This window comes from Peromyscus eremicus, chromosome 1 (assembly GCF_949786415.1).
Source record: "Peromyscus eremicus chromosome 1, PerEre_H2_v1, whole genome shotgun sequence".
In the NCBI taxonomy this organism is placed as follows: domain Eukaryota; kingdom Metazoa; phylum Chordata; class Mammalia; order Rodentia; family Cricetidae; genus Peromyscus; species Peromyscus eremicus.
Window position 1 is genome coordinate 149,705,222 of NC_081416.1, and position 17,310 is coordinate 149,722,531.

A 17,310-nucleotide genomic window follows, 5' to 3' on the forward strand; every position below is an offset into this window, starting at 1 on the left:
ATCGGTATACTCATCTATGAGTCACACATCCACACACCTATACCTGCACAGTACAAAACTTTTTTCTTTCAAGACAGATTAGATAGCCCATTCTGGCCTTGAACTTTGCATATAGCTGAAGATGAACTTGAACCTTTGCTCTTGATCCGGCTTCCCCTCCCAAGTGCTGGGATCACAGGTGTGCACCACCATTCCCAGTTTGTGTAGTACAGGGGATGGAAACCCAGGGCATCTTGAATGCTAGTCTGACAGTCTACCCCCTGAGCTATACCCCAGCCCTTAGAAAGCTTTGATGAGAGACCTGACTCAGACATGGGCTCTGACCTAGGAAAGTGGAGTGGCTGAACTTGAGATCTTCATTCAGAGGACTTAGAGTTACCTGGCAAGGACACACTGGAAAGTCTTGTTTCCCTTCCCATAAGCCTATTTTTCAAGTTTTACAGTAGGTAAATAATAATTATATATTTTATGAGGTCTAAAATGGTGTTTTGATACATGTTCACAATGTTTGAAGGGTTTTATTTCAGGCTGTTACATACGTGTATTAAAAAAATGAGACATGAAGAAATCAGATACAGAGTAAACATGTGCTAAGTGATGAACATTTGGTATGGGTTCATGTATCCCAGTGGTGGGATACCTGGTGACTTCTGACTTAAAGAGTGAAGTTCAGGCAGAGAGAGCCATGATGCCTAACATTACCCCGAAGGCAGCAAGACAGCAGATTCTTTTGGTTGTAATGATCACTGCAAGTCTTTTAAGTCCTGCTAGAAGCATCCACAAGTGTTAGTTTCCAGGTCTCTGAGGGATAAAACCATGTTCCGATTTTGGTTGGTGGGTCCCCGTGAGTGTGACTGGCATCTGGTCAGTTTCACTAGGGCTATGAATCTACTTTCTAAGGTCCGAAGAAGTCCCTATACCTCTGACCTTTTATTAGATTTTGCCATCATGGAGGATCTACGGTGCGAGGGAAGGAAGTACATGGGAGTCCAGGTGAGTTGGACCGGCCTCATTCCCCGAAGTCTGCATGTTAGGTGTGTAAGAGGAACACCCTAAAGCCAAAATGCCTTTCCTCTTAGCTCTACCCAGCCAGGTTTACCGGAAAGAGGACAAGGTAGGCAGCTATTCTGGAGCTCAGTCGCAACACTCTGGTCAGGGGGTCTGCCGCGTTCCTGAGACTTGCCTCTGTGCCTCTCCCACGGCTGTTCCTTTCACTCATTCCTCATTTCCTGAACACCTGGGCTGAGACATGTCTTAGAACACTGAGTCTAGTTAGTGTCTGCTGATATCAACCGAGAGGTCCTTCAGGTACCACCTGGGCTGGAGGAGAGAGAACCCAGAACAAAGCACTAATGTTGTGTGTACTTGAAGCTATTAATATCATGGAGGTACAGAGTCCTTTCTACAACGTAGAATAAAAATACCCTTTGTCCATCCTCCAGTCCCCTCTCACGTGTTTGAGTTTGAGCTTTCCTTTTCTTATCTTGCAGTTGAGGTAACAACAGCATTAAGTTACTTTGAACTTTAGCTTTTACTGTTGGTAAAATAGCCACCACCACCACCACCACCATCATCATCATCACCACCATCACCACTATCAACAGAACCAATAGAGGAGGTACCTAGTATCAACTTCTTTAGTACCTATCAGGATCTGTTTCAAGTATTTTATGTTAATTGGCTCTGTGAATTCTTCAACAACGTGTCAGTAATGCAATCACTCTTATTTAAAACATTTACAGTAATATCAGGCATATTACAGGTGCAGGAATCTTGTTACTATAACTTGGCTAAATGCTGTTGGTTTAAATTTGTTTTTGAAGAGTGACAATTCTAGAATCTTCTTACTTAAAGGAATTAAAATGTAATTTTACCTAGTCTGGGGATTTGCATAGTTTTCAAGCCAGAGCTTGTAGTTTCCATAATCCATATGCCAAACGTAAAAGGGTAATTGTTCTGTGTGCGAGAGGGTCAGGGGACACGATCTCTCTGTAACTGCCTGTCTCGGCTGAGGGTCTCAGCAGCATTTTGAAATCACCACCGTTGTCTTTTCTGTATGTACTGAAGCAGGAGAGGCAATGTGCAGTGTCTGCTAGCTGCAGGCTCTGAATTATACATGAGGTTTCTTGATCCCTAGGTGCAGTTTCCTGTGAGACGATTGTATGTGATGTAGCATAATCATTAGTGTACTCAGAATGTCCGGGTTTAAAGGTGATAAAGGACCTTCACATATCTGACCATATTTGACCTATACTTTTATATAGCCTAGCCTCCTAATTCAATCCCCAAATGCTATATAGCTTGTGATTTTTTTTTTTAATTTAGTAGGTCTTGCAGTAGAGGAAGGAGGGGTATAACAAGAAAGAGAAAGCAGCCATGTTATAGGAGTGTGATGCCCTTGAGATCAGGAAGCATGCTGGAGTTGGTGTTCTCCCTGAGAGCAGTTTTTCATCTCTGTTGGTTTGCTGCATGACTTCTAATAGACAGGAGACAGCCTGGTACTCTAACGGTGATTCCCTCCGAGAGTGAAAAAGCTTGCTTGTCAGTCTGGAATCTAGATTGGGGTCTATAGGAGGAAATGTGGCATCCCAGAAAGCTTAGGGCCAGAGGATATCCTATCTGTGTGGCTCAGTACTCACCCCAAGGCAAAGATACAGTTTAAAGTGATCTTGTGTTGATAATTCCTTCAGGCCTCTGGCAGGAGGTAACACAAATACCAAGTAACCCAAGTCAGGAATAGTTCCTACATATTCAATTTCAGACAATATGAGCTCAAAAAGAAAAGACTCATGTACAATGAAAGGAAAGAAAGTAAGTCACTATCAGTGATGATCAGCAAATTGCATGCACAGGCAGACTATAGTGAGAGCATCAGCATAATGTGTGTTTAAAGGATTAAAAGATGAATAGATGACGTGCTATCATATTGACCAAGCAGATTAAAAAGAACCACACTGAATTCTAGACTAAAAATATAAGGAGAATTTAAAACCATTTGAGAGACTGAGGCAGAATGTGACACAGCCTGAGAGAGAATTAATGAACTGAAAGTTATACAGAGAAATCACTGCAATTCAGCAAAGAGAGAACAAAAAAGGATATAGATCACATGACAGTAATTCTAAGAATCAAGAGAGATCCTGTCATGTGACCCAGTTAGAATTCTGGATGGAAACACTGAAGAAAAGAGAAGAGAGGTGCTGAGACTTTCCCAAAGCAAGGAAAGGCTGCACCCCCGAAGAATCCTCAGTGAGAAAACAAGTTTGTATTCAGGAACCCAGAGTAAAACTGAAGACTAGAAAATCAAACCAAGCCAAGGCAACCTTCTGTTCACCAATCAGCCAGCCAGATAAAGCTTAAAAGTCTTCTTTGATAGGAGAATGGCCACCCAGGAAGGAGTGGTTATGAGAATAACTACTGATTATAAACAACAATATGGAAACTGTAAAACAGAATCATATCTTCAAATGTTGAGATCAAAGACCTCTATGGAGTGGAATTAGTTTTCAAATATTAGGACAGTGCTATTATTGATTGATTGATTGATTGATTGAGGCTGTCTTGCTGTGTAAAGGCTGCTGGTGAACTTGTGATTATTCTGCCTCAGCTTCCCATGTGATTGGAGTACAATGTATGTGCCATGACACCCAGCTTTTGAACATTTGACAAAAGTTAAAATTAAGTTCAGAACTATCTGAGGATCCCCACTAAAGAGATTTCTAGTAGATACTTGAGGAAGTAATATAACCATCCTGCAAAGGATAGCAGGGATTCTGGAAAATGTGTGGGACAAAAACAAAACAAAATTGGCTTTGAAAGATGATCCCCAGGATATGTTCACTAATATTTTAGCATCTATTTTATATTTTAAAACATTCAAATAACTCCAATATTAATTCAGTAAAGTACATAAATGTGAATTACAGACTGTTCATAACCCTGAAATACTATACAGCATTGACAGATGAATACCCATAAATACTAGCATGGTTAAAGTATATTAATATGAATAATGACATATAAAAGAATATATACAGTATGATTGCATTTATGGGAGGTTGAAGATGGGCCAAACAAAGTATTTGTTTACAAATAATACCAGTGTTTGACAAGATCATAGCTATGTACAAAGTAGTGAAGCCTGGCAGATGTATACTGATAACATTCACATTAGATCAAATATATCTTTTATATCCACATATTTGTTATGCATCCTTTTTTACACGTCACACGTTGTTTATGAAGATAACTGTAAGAAACAATGGGACCACTCAGATCGGCATGGCTATGACCCCCAGGCAGGAAGGAGCTTAGCAAATCAGGTAGTATCAGGACTATCAGGAAACTCTGTCAAACATGGGACAGTCCAGAGTTTCTTGTTCCTGCCCTATAGCTCCTACTCAGCTTAGTCCTCCATGCTGCCATCGTCTATTTCCATGAACCCTCACATTGTACACAGTGCTGCATGCTTTATTGTTTAGAGGCCCTCCCCCCCATCATTTCCCTACGTAAAACATTCTTTCTGTCCTGTAGGTCATAACTTCTGTGCAGAAGCACCTAAGTGTGGAGAAAACTCGGAATGCAAAAACTGGAATACAAAAGCGACGTGTGAGTGCAAGAACGGCTACATCTCTGCGCAGGGCAACTCTGCATACTGTGAAGGTAAGGGGCAGAGAGGCCCTGTGGGGAAGTGGCAGAGAAGCATGGTTTCGGCTACAAAAGAAATGGAATCAGCTATGCAAGGGCCACCTGTTCTCATGCTTTATCCAGGCAGCTTCCCACGAGAAACTAAGAGATATGTAAGATCATAAAGTATCCTTCGTGTCCACCCCAACCCCAGCACAGCACTTTCTGTTTAATTATTGGAAGGGAGTGTCATCACCGAGGGCATGGAATGTGAGTTCCCTTTTCAAATGACAGTCACAGATTGGCTTAGGCCTAGCTGTCATCTTCACTTCCTGAAGGCAGAATGTTTTTCCAGTTGAGTTTCTTAATGGCTGGCCCACAAGTTGTCACTTCCTGATCTTTACCAAGGATTGAGTGGCAGGACTCATAACTTGGCTCCCTGAACTGACACTGTCACAATAGGGATGTGGCCTCAAGTACAACCGATTACCTCTTCTGCTTTGTGGGTACACCCCTTCCCAAGCTCAGCACCCCACATGCTCATGGTGAGCATTGCACACCTCTACCCCTTTAGTAGGCGGAGGGGTGGGATTTTCCTGACCACATTTTATATATCCAATCCTGTCCATTTTAAAGGCGTTCTATGGTTTCTCCCCTTAGAGCAGAAAATCTCTATGATGCAGAGTCATGATGGGGCTATTTCTCTGCTTCTCCTGGTTCTAATCCAGTCACTCCTTTCGTCTTTATTAGTTAAATATCAAGCCGTGGTGGCCTGTGAGGGAGGCAGATTTTCTGAACAAATGTGGCAGGGTCTATTCACTGTCATGTGGGTAGCTTGGTTCTAAAGTGGGTCAAGTTTCTCACAGCACAGACAATGCTCACAGGAGACAGTAAGGGTACATGCCCGTCCCGTCTGGGTTCTGTATTGCCGACCCTGTTTAACCTTGACTGCTCAAAGAGCTGTGCAGTTCTTTACAAAAGGATCTGCTGGTTCCCAGTGACCGTTCTGGTGGAGAGTCCCTGTCCTTTCATTTATTTTAGACAGCTTTCTTGGTTCCTTTTTTCTGTGTCATTAGCAGTATTCTAACTAGTGGGCTTCCTCCCTCATTTTAATCTTTCTGTTTTTCTTTTGCTTGCTTTTTTTTGCTTTGAACTTGATTTGTGCCCCTTGGGAGAATGAAGTTACCCCTTTGATTATGATTTTTTTCATCCGCTCTTGAATTTTTTTTAAGCTATTTGTTAATTTGGGGAGAAACATAATTAATTTCAACAGTTCACATTAAATCATTTCTTTAAATTTCTATCTCATGCTATTTTCCACTTAATTACTTAGAAAAAAAATCTCAATGTGAACATTCTCCCATCCAGTCAGTATGGGAAATACTTCCAAGTTACATAATGAGCTGAAAGACTTATGTTCCTACCTTCTGCTTAGTGTTAGGTTGAACTTTGAGCCATTATAAAAGTGATAGTGAATTCCATGCACAATGGCCCCTGGGGTGAAACACTCCCCCATGTCCCATGAGCAATTGAGACCTGGGAGAAGGTGGGGATAATGGCTGCTGCTAATGCTTACTGGGACACTTTGATTCTCTTTTCCTTAATTCCGCTTAATACATAGAATTGGCTCCCAGAGAGCCCTGTGGTATTAAAGTTGCCCTTTCTGTGGGAGGCCCGTGTAACAATTAGCTACACGGTATGACTGCAGGTTTGAGTCACTGTTTTCTTGGAATGCTCCTGCCAACTCACCATCTGGATCTAGCTTCAGGCCAGTGTGCTTGCTTGGTGCTGGTGCCCTGAGGATGGGTAGGAGCTGTATACATTTCTCTGCCATCACAGAGACAGTCCAGAAGTTCCAGAGAACTTGTTCATGGAGATAGGCCAGCATCTAAGGAGAAATATAAGTAATGGATGTTTCTAGTGTATAACAACAGAGATCTAGGGGTTAAGCATAAATGGTACGCTGGGCGTCCAGAGGGGGTTCTGAGGAACACATGCAGAAGATGCCAACCTTTAGAGTATGTGTGTGTCATCTGGGACACGTTGAACTTGATCTTTGGATTTGCATCCCTGTGGTTACATGGTACTGACATCCATACTGCTCTACCTCCAGTCACTGGGTCACAGCAACCCATGTAAGGAAATGTTGAAGGGCAAATCTCTGTATGAGATTCTAAATTTTTATTTTCAAAGATATTTCTTCCTGGAAGGTATTCACTAAGCCCCTGCCTCTCAGACATGCAGAAGACTCTCTATCTTATTTCTCAGACCGTATTATTTCCTACCTACTCCTGACATCACTCATCTGAAACTTGGGGAAGGGCAGGGAATGCTACCAGGTCTGATTCCTCATGTTCCTCCTTTGGAGCTGGAATTGTATGAGCTCTTCCCTTTAAATCCAGTAGGGGTGTGGCAGGAGAAAAAAATGGGGGCAATTGGGAGAAGGCAGATCTGTGCCTGTACCATTCTTCCATTAGTTATGCATAGTTCTCAGCATTTTCTGAGTTCTGACCTAGGAATTTTCATCTAGTGACATGTAGCAGGCAGTCTTAGAGGTGGGTACCCGAGACCCCTAGGGATGCATTGTCTCACTTAACTTAGAGACAGAAGTGGGTACCCGAGACCCCTAGGGATAGGTTGCCTCACTTAACTTAGAGACAGAGGTGGGTACCCGAGACCCCTAGGGACAGATTGTCTCACTTAACTTAGAGACAACTAGGAATGTATGAACTGCAGTAAATTAGTGAAAAGGACCTGCATTATAAAAACCACAGTGAACAAGATCAGCTTGAAATTAAAACAAAACATCACACACAGTGTCCAGAATATCTTGAAAAATCTACTCAGACTCTCGGTGGAAAAGAAAACACAAAAGGCTTTCAATTTTCTTACCTTCATCCCATGGTAGCAGAGCTCTGGTGCATTAAGGACTCCTGGTCTTCAGAGGTCATAAAAATGGCTGAGATGTTGGAACTCCCAGCCAGTCAATGGGAGATAATACAACCTTCTGTCAGATATGATACAATTCACCAGGTTTCATTTTTGCCTTGTGTCCCTGCAGGAGGCACAGTCTCCATCTTGAGAACTACTTTCACTGGACTTCAGTGTTTTATGGATCTGGTGGACTGGGGCTTCCTTTCTCTGCAATGGTGTTTTCACTGAGTTGGTCTTAGGTAGTTTCTGATACATTGGTGTCAATTAGTAGTAGTGTTTGGGGCAATCACAGCACTAGCTGTCCTGTTGACACCCTTGCTGCTGAAATTGGAGTCTGGGCAGCTCTTCATAAATTGGAACAAAGAGCTGTGTGGAAGGACGAGGGATAACATGACATCTTATGCATCCTTCATGAGAAGAATGGTATGATGAATGTTCATTTAGTTGTAGGGTGCCCTGTGTTTCTCAGACTCCTTTTGTATTTGTTATACTTTCAAAGACTTAGATGAACCTGTAAGCAGATAGTAACACTGTTAGCCCCACTTTAACTGGCTGTTGTTAGCCACATTTTACCCAAGCAGGCACTGAGACTCAGAGAAATCCAGCCAAGATAAAACCCAGCTCCTTTCTACTTCAGTTTTCCTTGACGCCCTGACGGTCACTTGTAGCTTGAGTTTTCCTGCCTGGCCCACAGTCAGGACAAATCTCTCTCTCCTGCCAGTCCCATGGCCGCTCAGACCCGACCAAGTAAACACAGAGACTTATATTGCTTACAAACTGTTTGGCCGTGGCAGGCTTCTTGCTAACTGTTCTTACAGCTTAAATTAATCCATTTCTATAAGTCTATACCTTGCCACGTGGCTTGTGGCTTACCAGCATCTTCACATGCTGTTTGTCATTGTGGCGGCTGGCAGTGTCTCTCTGACTCAGGCTTCCACTTCCCAGCTTTATTCTCCTCCTTGTCCCGCCTACACTTCCTGCCTAGCCAATGGCCAATCAGTGTTTTATTTATTGACTAATTAGCAACACATTTGCCATACAGAACATCCCACAGCAGTCACTGCTCCTAACCCTCCTGCCAGTCACCCTGTTCTGATGTCCTGTTTGAGTTCATAATATTCTCTCTTGCTTGATTCATCCCACTGACATCCAGCTTAACTAAGGAACTATAGTGTGATGGGGCTGAGGGATGGCTTAGCACGTAAGCGAATGTACAGTACCCATGTCAGGTGACTCAGATCTGCCTGTAGCTCCAACTTCAGGGAGCTCTGATGCCTCTGCCTGCTATAGGCACAGCATTCAAGTATGCAAATATAACTTAAAATGATGAAAATAAACCTTTAAAAAACTTTGCTTCAAGCATGGTGGCACTTGCTTTTAATTCCAGCACTCAGGAGGCAGAGGCAGGTAACTCTGTGAATTCTAGGTCAGCCTGTTCTACATCGTGAGTTTCAAGTCAGCAAGGGCAATATAGTGAGACCATGTCACAAAGAAAGAAAGAAAATCGAGTGAACAAACCTCAAGTGGACATGACCCATATCATTCCTCTGTGGAGGCTCCAAGAATGTTGGCAAGCTCCCATTCTATTTTTTTCTCTCTAGCACAAAACTTGGTCATATATCAAGGCTTTTGTTTAGTGGGGCTTCCAGAAGAAAAATGACATGGAAGAGGTCACATCTGACAGATGATGGATAGATTCCTGGCACATGTGATATGTAATATTTTGTACTACTGAGATTTTCCTTGGTGATGATGGACAGTTACCTGTTGCTTTTCCATAACTGAGCTGAGTTTACTAATGGACCCTGAATTAATTGACCTGTAGCTCTTAGATTCAGGAGAGATCAATATTTACAACAAAAAGCAGTGTTGAGAATCACCAGGGAAATCCAAAATACTCAAGCTAGCAGCCAAGCCACTACATATTTATTTATATATACATATATATACATATATATATGTATATGTATGTATAGTGTGTGTGTGTGTGTGTGTGTGTGTGTGTGTGTGTGTGTGTGTATGGTAGAGTAGAGTTATAATTTAGTATTTTGTTATACCAGATCCAGCATAGGAAATTGGATTTCCCAGTTCATATGCTAATGAGATAAAGCATGTTAACAATTCAGCAAATTTTCCAAATTGGCTAAAGATTGAAAAGATGTGTTGGTTATCATCATCCCCATTATCAGTATTAACTTAAAATATCAAGGGTCTTTCTGATTTGTGTCCTCTTTGATGCCAACTGAATTTATTTATTTATTTACATTTTTTGGCAAAACTGACAGGTTACTGGGCAGAGTGCCTTGAGATGGAAGGACCAGATTTGACCGGTTGTACAGGGGCTGTGGGACAAAAATCGTTGTCACTTACGAAAGGGAACTTTGTTGTTGTCACTTCCTCGGAAAACACAAGTGGAGCCGTTTAAGGGGATAGTTGAGCTAGAAATGACCTGTGCTTTGGGACTCTAATAGTCGCATGTAGCAGATACCCTTAAGTGTCTGATGGCCAGCCATGGATTAGCAATGCGAGTCCTAACATCTCTTTTTAAATAAGTTCTTTATTTTCCAAGATTATATTATAATTATGTCATAGCTTCATGTGATTGGAGGTTACAATGGAGTATCTGTCCTTTCCAGTAGTAAGAGGTGGGGAAAGTGGCTGAGAAACCAGAGTTCAAATGGGAAGCCATCTCAGAGTCACTGAGAGGGTAGAAATTTACCCTACAGAGTCTAGTTTGTGCATACTTCCATAGGAACAAAACTGCCAATTCCTGATTAGGAGAATTCGCAGGGAAATGGCCCACTATGCTCACTGTAGTCCGGTATCTCTGTTTTCCTGTTTCCTTTTACATTGAAGTGTTTTGCATATTGAAGCATGAATGGCCCCTGTGATTCACACAGCCTAGCTAATGCTCCAGTTTGGTCTATCTCTGAAGTCCTGCTTTGACTAGGACAGGAATTATCCACCCTCAGTGCAAATTAGCTCTTTGCCCTGTGGCTGGGCATTGGCAGGGATTCCAAACTTTGATGTAAGAATGCTTGGAGAACAACTCTTCCTTCCGTTTAGTCTGCATGGCTCAGAGAGAGAACTTGTTACCCAAGTATCTTTCCAGCCCACTTCCCCTTCCTGTGACAGATGTTAGCCTTTACTTCCTCTGAGAAACTCTGTCTGTTGTCCTACCTGTGACAGGAGCAGGTAGACACCCTTCCTGGGATCCTCTTTCACTTACCTCTGTGTCTTTGATGCCATGTCTACTTTGCAAAGACATCTGTTCCTGTCCCTCCTCTCATCTAACCCCTTTATAAGCCTCTACCCTTCTGCCTTGACAACTTTCAATTTCAGTTGAACTCCCATAATACTAATTTTAAATCTGATTGCATGGTCTCTTGATTATCTTCATCATTTCCTCCTTGATATCACATTTTAAGCACCTAGATGTTTGACCCATGTTAACTGAGTAATAGATATTGGAATGCTTTAATGGTATTGGGTGAGCTATAAAGCCAGACAGAGCCAAGCCTGTAGCTTGGCTTTGTGCTTCATCAACTCAGTGTGACTTTGTGTCAATCATTGGAGCTTTGAATGTTTAGTTCCCTCACCTGTAAAATGGGCTGGGAATACTTCTGATAGCCTGGAATCAAATGAGACAGTCCACTGTTGTAGAAACATTGTGGAAACTTTGTTATCCGTTCACACTATCACACTTTCCCTTTCACGTAGAGTAGGTGTGTTCCACAAGTACTGCACAGCTCCTCTGTATTTGTCCTCATCCATACAGCCATCTCTTCATTCTGCTCTGACAATTTTCTTCTTGAATTTAAAAAGACAGACACAAAAAATTAAAGCCAAAATCAAATTCCAATAATTATACTTGGGTCAGACCAAAAAGGTTTTATTAAAGCTTGTGCCCTTCAATCTAACTGACATGGTGGCCAGAACTGCAGGTTAAGTGAGCTACTTAAAAAGCATTTTTCAAAATCATTTGTAAGATATTGTTTGGAATTTTTCATTATGTCTTTGTGATAAAGTGTTGATTAGGTCTCTAGGGTGTTTTGCAGAAATGGGGTTATCATGTAAACTAATGGGGTTGTCAGTTGCATTACCAAGCCCTTCTGGTTCCACGGTCCTGATTTCTCCCTGGGTTCCAGGTCTTAGCTCATCTATTCACCTGGTTGTTCAGTTCATTTAGTGTTGGAAGGGCTCATGAATTCACTCTTCTCCAACCTCCATATCAACTTAGCTTTCAATAGAGTCATGAATACCCATTTGTGGTATTCTCATTGTATCAGCCCTTGTTCAAGTCTTCTTTGTTTCTTAGCCAGTGATGACTATGGTAGCCACTCTTGCCCATGTCCCCCTTGTTACAGACATGCAGAGGGGAGCTTTGAAGGCATCTAGAAGATCATTCCAGTCCTTCATTACAAATTGCCTAGTGGGTGCTATGGTTCTCAGAGTAATATCCAAACTTGGTTCTGAGTTAGGCTCTGTGTGGGCTGTATTTGTATTCCTCTCCTTCTTTGTGTTTGTGAGTCTCTCACTCTATTGCCACTCTTTGCATCCTCCCAACAGGTCTGGGCAGTGGTTCTTTCCTCAGCCTGTGATGCCTTTGCCAAGTCTCTGTAAAGTTTTCTACTTTCTAGAACACTCAAATATCCCATCTTTTAAAAAGGTCTTCCCTAACCACCTAGATGAAATTACCTTTCCCAGCCTCTAATACTCTTGTTATCAGTTTGATATTTGGACTTTATTTCCTTCATAGCAATTTCTCTCCAAAATTGTTTTTTTTTCTTTTTCAAAACTATTATTATCTGACTTTATTCTTTTGCAGTATAAACTACACGGGCAATAATTTCATTCCTTGTATCTTTAGCATCGAAGACAGTGCATATCATTATTGCTGGTGAACAAATACAAGTTGAATGAAAGGAAGGGAAGGGTAGTGAACCGAAAGGAAGGAATAAAGGAGAGGAGAGACAGGGTGGGAAAAGACTCAAATCTGTGTGATGATCACTTCCTTATGTCAGAGTTGTCTGGTGTTGCTCAAGACCTGCTTCATAAAATGTGAAGCTGCGAAGTTTTGCTACCATTCAGTCCCTGTCACGCTAGCACTCATCTGTTCCTGTTACTCCTGTATTACTTTTCTGTTGCTGTGATGAAATTCCATGACCAAAAGAACCTAAGGAAGGAGGGGCTTATTGTACCTTATGGTTCCAGAGAGTCCATCATGCCAGAGAGCCAGAGCATGGTGGCAGGAACATGGAGCTGAGAGATCACACTTCATCCATAAATAGGAAGCAGAGAGAATGAGAAGTGGGGCAAGGCTTAGGCTCTCAAAGCCCACCCCAGGGGCACACTTCCTCTAGCAAGGCTCCACAACCTTCCCAAACAGCACCAAGCATTTAAATACATGAGCCCATAAGGGATGTTCTTCACTAAACCACCGAAACCCTCTATGAACGCGCTGCTTTTAATACCTCAGGATGCCCCCTCTTGACTGTATTTACAACAAATCAAATGATGTGGGGCTTACAGCAATGACAACCTTCATTCTTCATCACACAGTCTTTAAAGTGGCTATTTCTAGTCAGCAATTGTCTTCACTCTGGGCTCTGAGTCATGGCCCTTTGGTGGTCCATCATGTGCAGTCTGTGGCCTCCAAGGTCATTGTGGAGAATAAAAAGAGAACGGGAGTTTTTCAGTGTGCCTGTGATGGTCAGAACCTAGTTACCCACCTCACTCAGCATCAAGGGAGATTGGTGAACAGTGTCGAGCTATGTTCCCAGGAGGAATAAGAATTTGTGATGAGCAGCTCTCTGATCTCACTGGCTTTTCTGCCTACTAAATGGGAAAGAAAAGTTCCTCATTAATTTTAATCCTTTTTATTTCCTGTTCTGGTGTCAGCAGATATTACTGAAGCTCACTCATGGATAGGATTGGATAACAGAGCAGTGTGCCTGCCACAGTTTCATTGTCATTTTCTCAAGACGTCTCCATGGTGACTACTGTTGCATCTCCATGGGATTTGTTCAACTCCCTCTACCTCATATCCCAAAGTGACTCACCTGTTCTTTTCTTTCTTTTTTCCTAGACAAAATTCATGGTTTTCCGTGTGTTATAATTCCGAGCTTTAGCTAAGCAGAAGGTAGTTCGTACAACAAGCATAACCCACATTTGTAAATGACTGATGTCATCCTAATGGGACCATGGATGAGTGTGTGCATATGAGGATGCTGATTAAGAAAACCCCCACAAGGACTGTAGGAAAAGAAAGTGAAGGTTGGAGCAACATAAACAGAAAAGTGGCTGGTCCTTCCTGCCTGGTGGCTTGCCTCAGTGGCTGACTGATCCCAAATAGTCCAGTTTTCTAATATTCGGTGGCCTCCATTTATTTTTTTGACAGTTCCTCAGGCAATGATACAGTGCAGGAATGTTGAAATGGGGACCAGAAGATGCTGATCGATCCTGGCTTGACCATTTAGCGGCTGGGTGACCTTAGAATGTTACTCAATTCTTTCATGTCTTAATTCCTCACAGTTCAAGTAAGACATTAAACAAAGCTTAAGACAACTGGAAGTGCTTTGTGAAAACATGTAATGTAGGTGTGCATTAAAACTTACCGTTGAGTAATTATGTGTTGTAATAACAACAGATCTTGTCTTTTGCAGCTGTTGGACTAGAATTCATGTCTTCTTGGTCTGTCTATTTATCTGCTGATATTTTAGATATAAACTGTACCTACCAACACACATTTTGGTGTGTTGGCTTTATAGGAGTGCACTAATGTTCAGGCATTTCATTCACCCAGGTCGGTGGGCTCTGTTTTGGTCATGTAGTAGAAAGCATCCAAGCTTGCACACGGTTGTCCTGTCAAGGGGATAAAGCAAACAGGGGCAGAGCTGTATGTTACCTAAGCACATGCTTGACTGGGTCCTCTTGGTTGTTAGAACTCTGAAGATGATTCAGGGAACTGTACCATCTTCAAGAACCCCATGGTCTAAAGTGGAATGGAACCTTCTAACCAGATAACGAAAACACAACAGAATTTGCTTCATCCTAGACTCAAAGACTGCAGTAGGACTATTTTGGTGAGAGCCATGCATTCTGCCCGTAGCACTCTGCAGGTTACCTGAGAGGCATGGCTGAGGAACTGATGTCTTAATGAAATGGCCTAAGTGATGAAATGGGAGTGGTGTGAGGGATGGATAGCTTTAGTATGTACAAAAGCACGGAGTAAAAACTTGAATGTGGCTGCAACAAACAGCATTTGGTCAATGTAGCCAGTGGTGAAATGGCAAGAATTCTGGGTTGTCCTATAGGTCTGTGGGTGTAAACAGTGCACAGATATCACATGGATGCACAACTGAATCCACTGGGGTGTGGAGAATACACTGGAACTTTATATTTAGTGCTACCTCATGCTTACAGCTTTCATTTGGATATATATTTTATAATGTGTATGATGTATTATAATGTTATTAGACACATACACTTTATTAAATTATTAATGTATTTACATACAGGAAGTATATGCCCAAACATTTTTATCTCTAAAGATGCATGATCAAAATAATCATTGAAGACTGTGTGAGGTCGGGAAGATACAACTGGTTATTGTGTCAGGCAAAAAGTGTTCCAGGCCCTAAAGATTCCAAAGTATTGGCTGCACAGGTACTGGAGGAGAGGAACCAGGTTAGGAGACACTGCTGAATGTTTGATGGGCAAGTGTGAGGTGCCCTGGCGGATTCAAGCTGAAACTATTCCACAAGATGGAGAAAGGTGACAGGAGGTGGATAGAGTGCTGGGAGGGGTGTCTGTGGGAACTTTGAGGACCATGAGCTGTGCTGTGCTTAGAACCTAGTGTGGGAGCTCTGGGGGTGAGAGCAGAGGGAGGTGGAACCAGGATATTATAAAGCCATTCTAAAGTTATTGGAATAGTGAAGAGTTTTTCTATAAGTAACAGTAAGATTCAATTTTTATTCCTGAAAAAAAATTATTCTGACTACAGCAACTATTCAGGGCCACCAACCATCACCTAGGGGCACAACTCTGATGGAGTTGCAGTAGTGGGCAGGGGTGAAATCAGCAGGACTGGGTGGTTCACTGGATGTGACAGGGAGATTGGATGCTGTGTGAAGTGTTCAGGTTACCCATTGGCTGTTTCATCTACGCTCCTTACCCTGTGGCTGACTTTGTGGTCTCCCTGCTCTGGACTCTGATAGCACTTTGTTCAAAATTTAAAGCCTCCATCAACAGGATCTTGTTACTACTCTACATATGTCCTAAGTTATGAGCTATTTAAAGATCTCAGCTACTTCTCAGGTTTATCTCCATGTTGCCAAGACCCAGTCTTGGACCTGGAGGACAGTAGTTATTTCAGAATGAACTGGTACAAAACGAAGGTATGACTGCCTGCGTGAGCATAGTACTTCATAGATTTTTTCCATAGAGATGCTGCACATCTTAACTTTAAAAAAAAGATTGGTTTGTTACTTACACATGCGTGTGTGCCTGTATGAGTTGATCTCACCACATGTATGCAAGTACCTACAGAGGCCAGAAGGTGTTGGAATGATAGGAGGTTATGAATCACCTGATGTGGGTGCTGAGAACTGAACCTGGGTCCTCTGCAAGATAGCAAGCACTTAGCGGTGTAGCCATCTCTCTAGCCCATGTGTTGTCAATTTCCTTTCTAGTTTAAAGACAAAAAAATCCACCTAGAAATGTTCCAATTCTGACTTACACATCTTTTTCAGAACCCTTTCCTCCTTCTCTTGCACTGAAAAGTGTTTCAGAATTCCAGCTCCTGCAGCGCTGCTGTAGAGACGTGGGCACTTGTTTATTTCTGGGTCTTTATCACGTCCCCTTCTGCTGCAGAATGACAGAATTGTGTCTTTGATGCTCACTCACCTGGCTGCTCGGAACCCTAGTGGAACTCCTCTGAGCCCAGCTAAAGAGCCCTGGTTTGTGAGACAGATTACATTTCGTGTGTTGATGCTTCCAGCATTCTGCAAACTTATGCTTTGTGCTTGACTTGGCAAGGTAATAAGTTTGTTTACATTTGTGAGGAATAAATGGAAATTAGCGTTCTCTTTACAGGTTGTGCACAAACACTGAGCCTGCTGCCACTTTCTGCGTTCTTTTTCTCCAGAAGAGTGGTTCTCAGCCTGTGGGTCGCAATTCAGATATTTATGTTCTAATTCATAGCAGTAGCAAAATTACAGCTCTGAAGTAGCAGTGAAAATAACCTTACGGTGGGGGGTCACTACAACATGAAGAGCTATGTTAAAGGTTTGCAGCATTAGGAAGGTTAAAACCCAACTGCTCTAGAACCTTGCACAGTGCTTGGAGAAGAGCAGTGATTCATACTAACCAAATATTGAATGGTTAGTGGCAGGATCGGGGACAGTCGTGGGTATTTATTTATTTTCTTTTTCTGAATAAAGAAGCAAATTTAACATTTGTGCCAGGGCATGTGCTAAGCAGGTCTTTATATGCATTACCTTATTCACTCCTCATTACTCAATAAAGAAACCAAAGCTCAGTGTCTCACAGTATGTAACAGTCAGGATTTAATCTCAGGTCCATCTAACACTAAAAAAAACACAAAAATCATCCTTTTCTTGGAATGTGGCATAGCAGCAAGCAGTTTTTGGTTTTCTTTCTCAGTTTCAGACATACAGTGAAAAGCAGCAAGTCTTATGACTCCTCAACTAGCATCCCCTTCCAGGACTGTTCACCTGAAAGTTCTAT

At 42.2% G+C, this 17,310-nt stretch overlaps 1 protein-coding gene across 1 annotated transcript in view; it reads left to right on the plus strand.

Moving 5' to 3' along the window:
- Nucleotides 1-17,310, plus strand: part of Nell1 (neural EGFL like 1) — an 806,688-nt gene that overhangs the window by 242,670 nt on the left and 546,708 nt on the right. Inside the window, exon 12 of the mRNA XM_059253364.1 lies at nt 4,534-4,662. Within this exon, the coding sequence (XP_059109347.1) occupies nt 4,534-4,662 (129 nt within the window). The remainder of the gene's footprint in view (nt 1-4,533; nt 4,663-17,310) is intronic.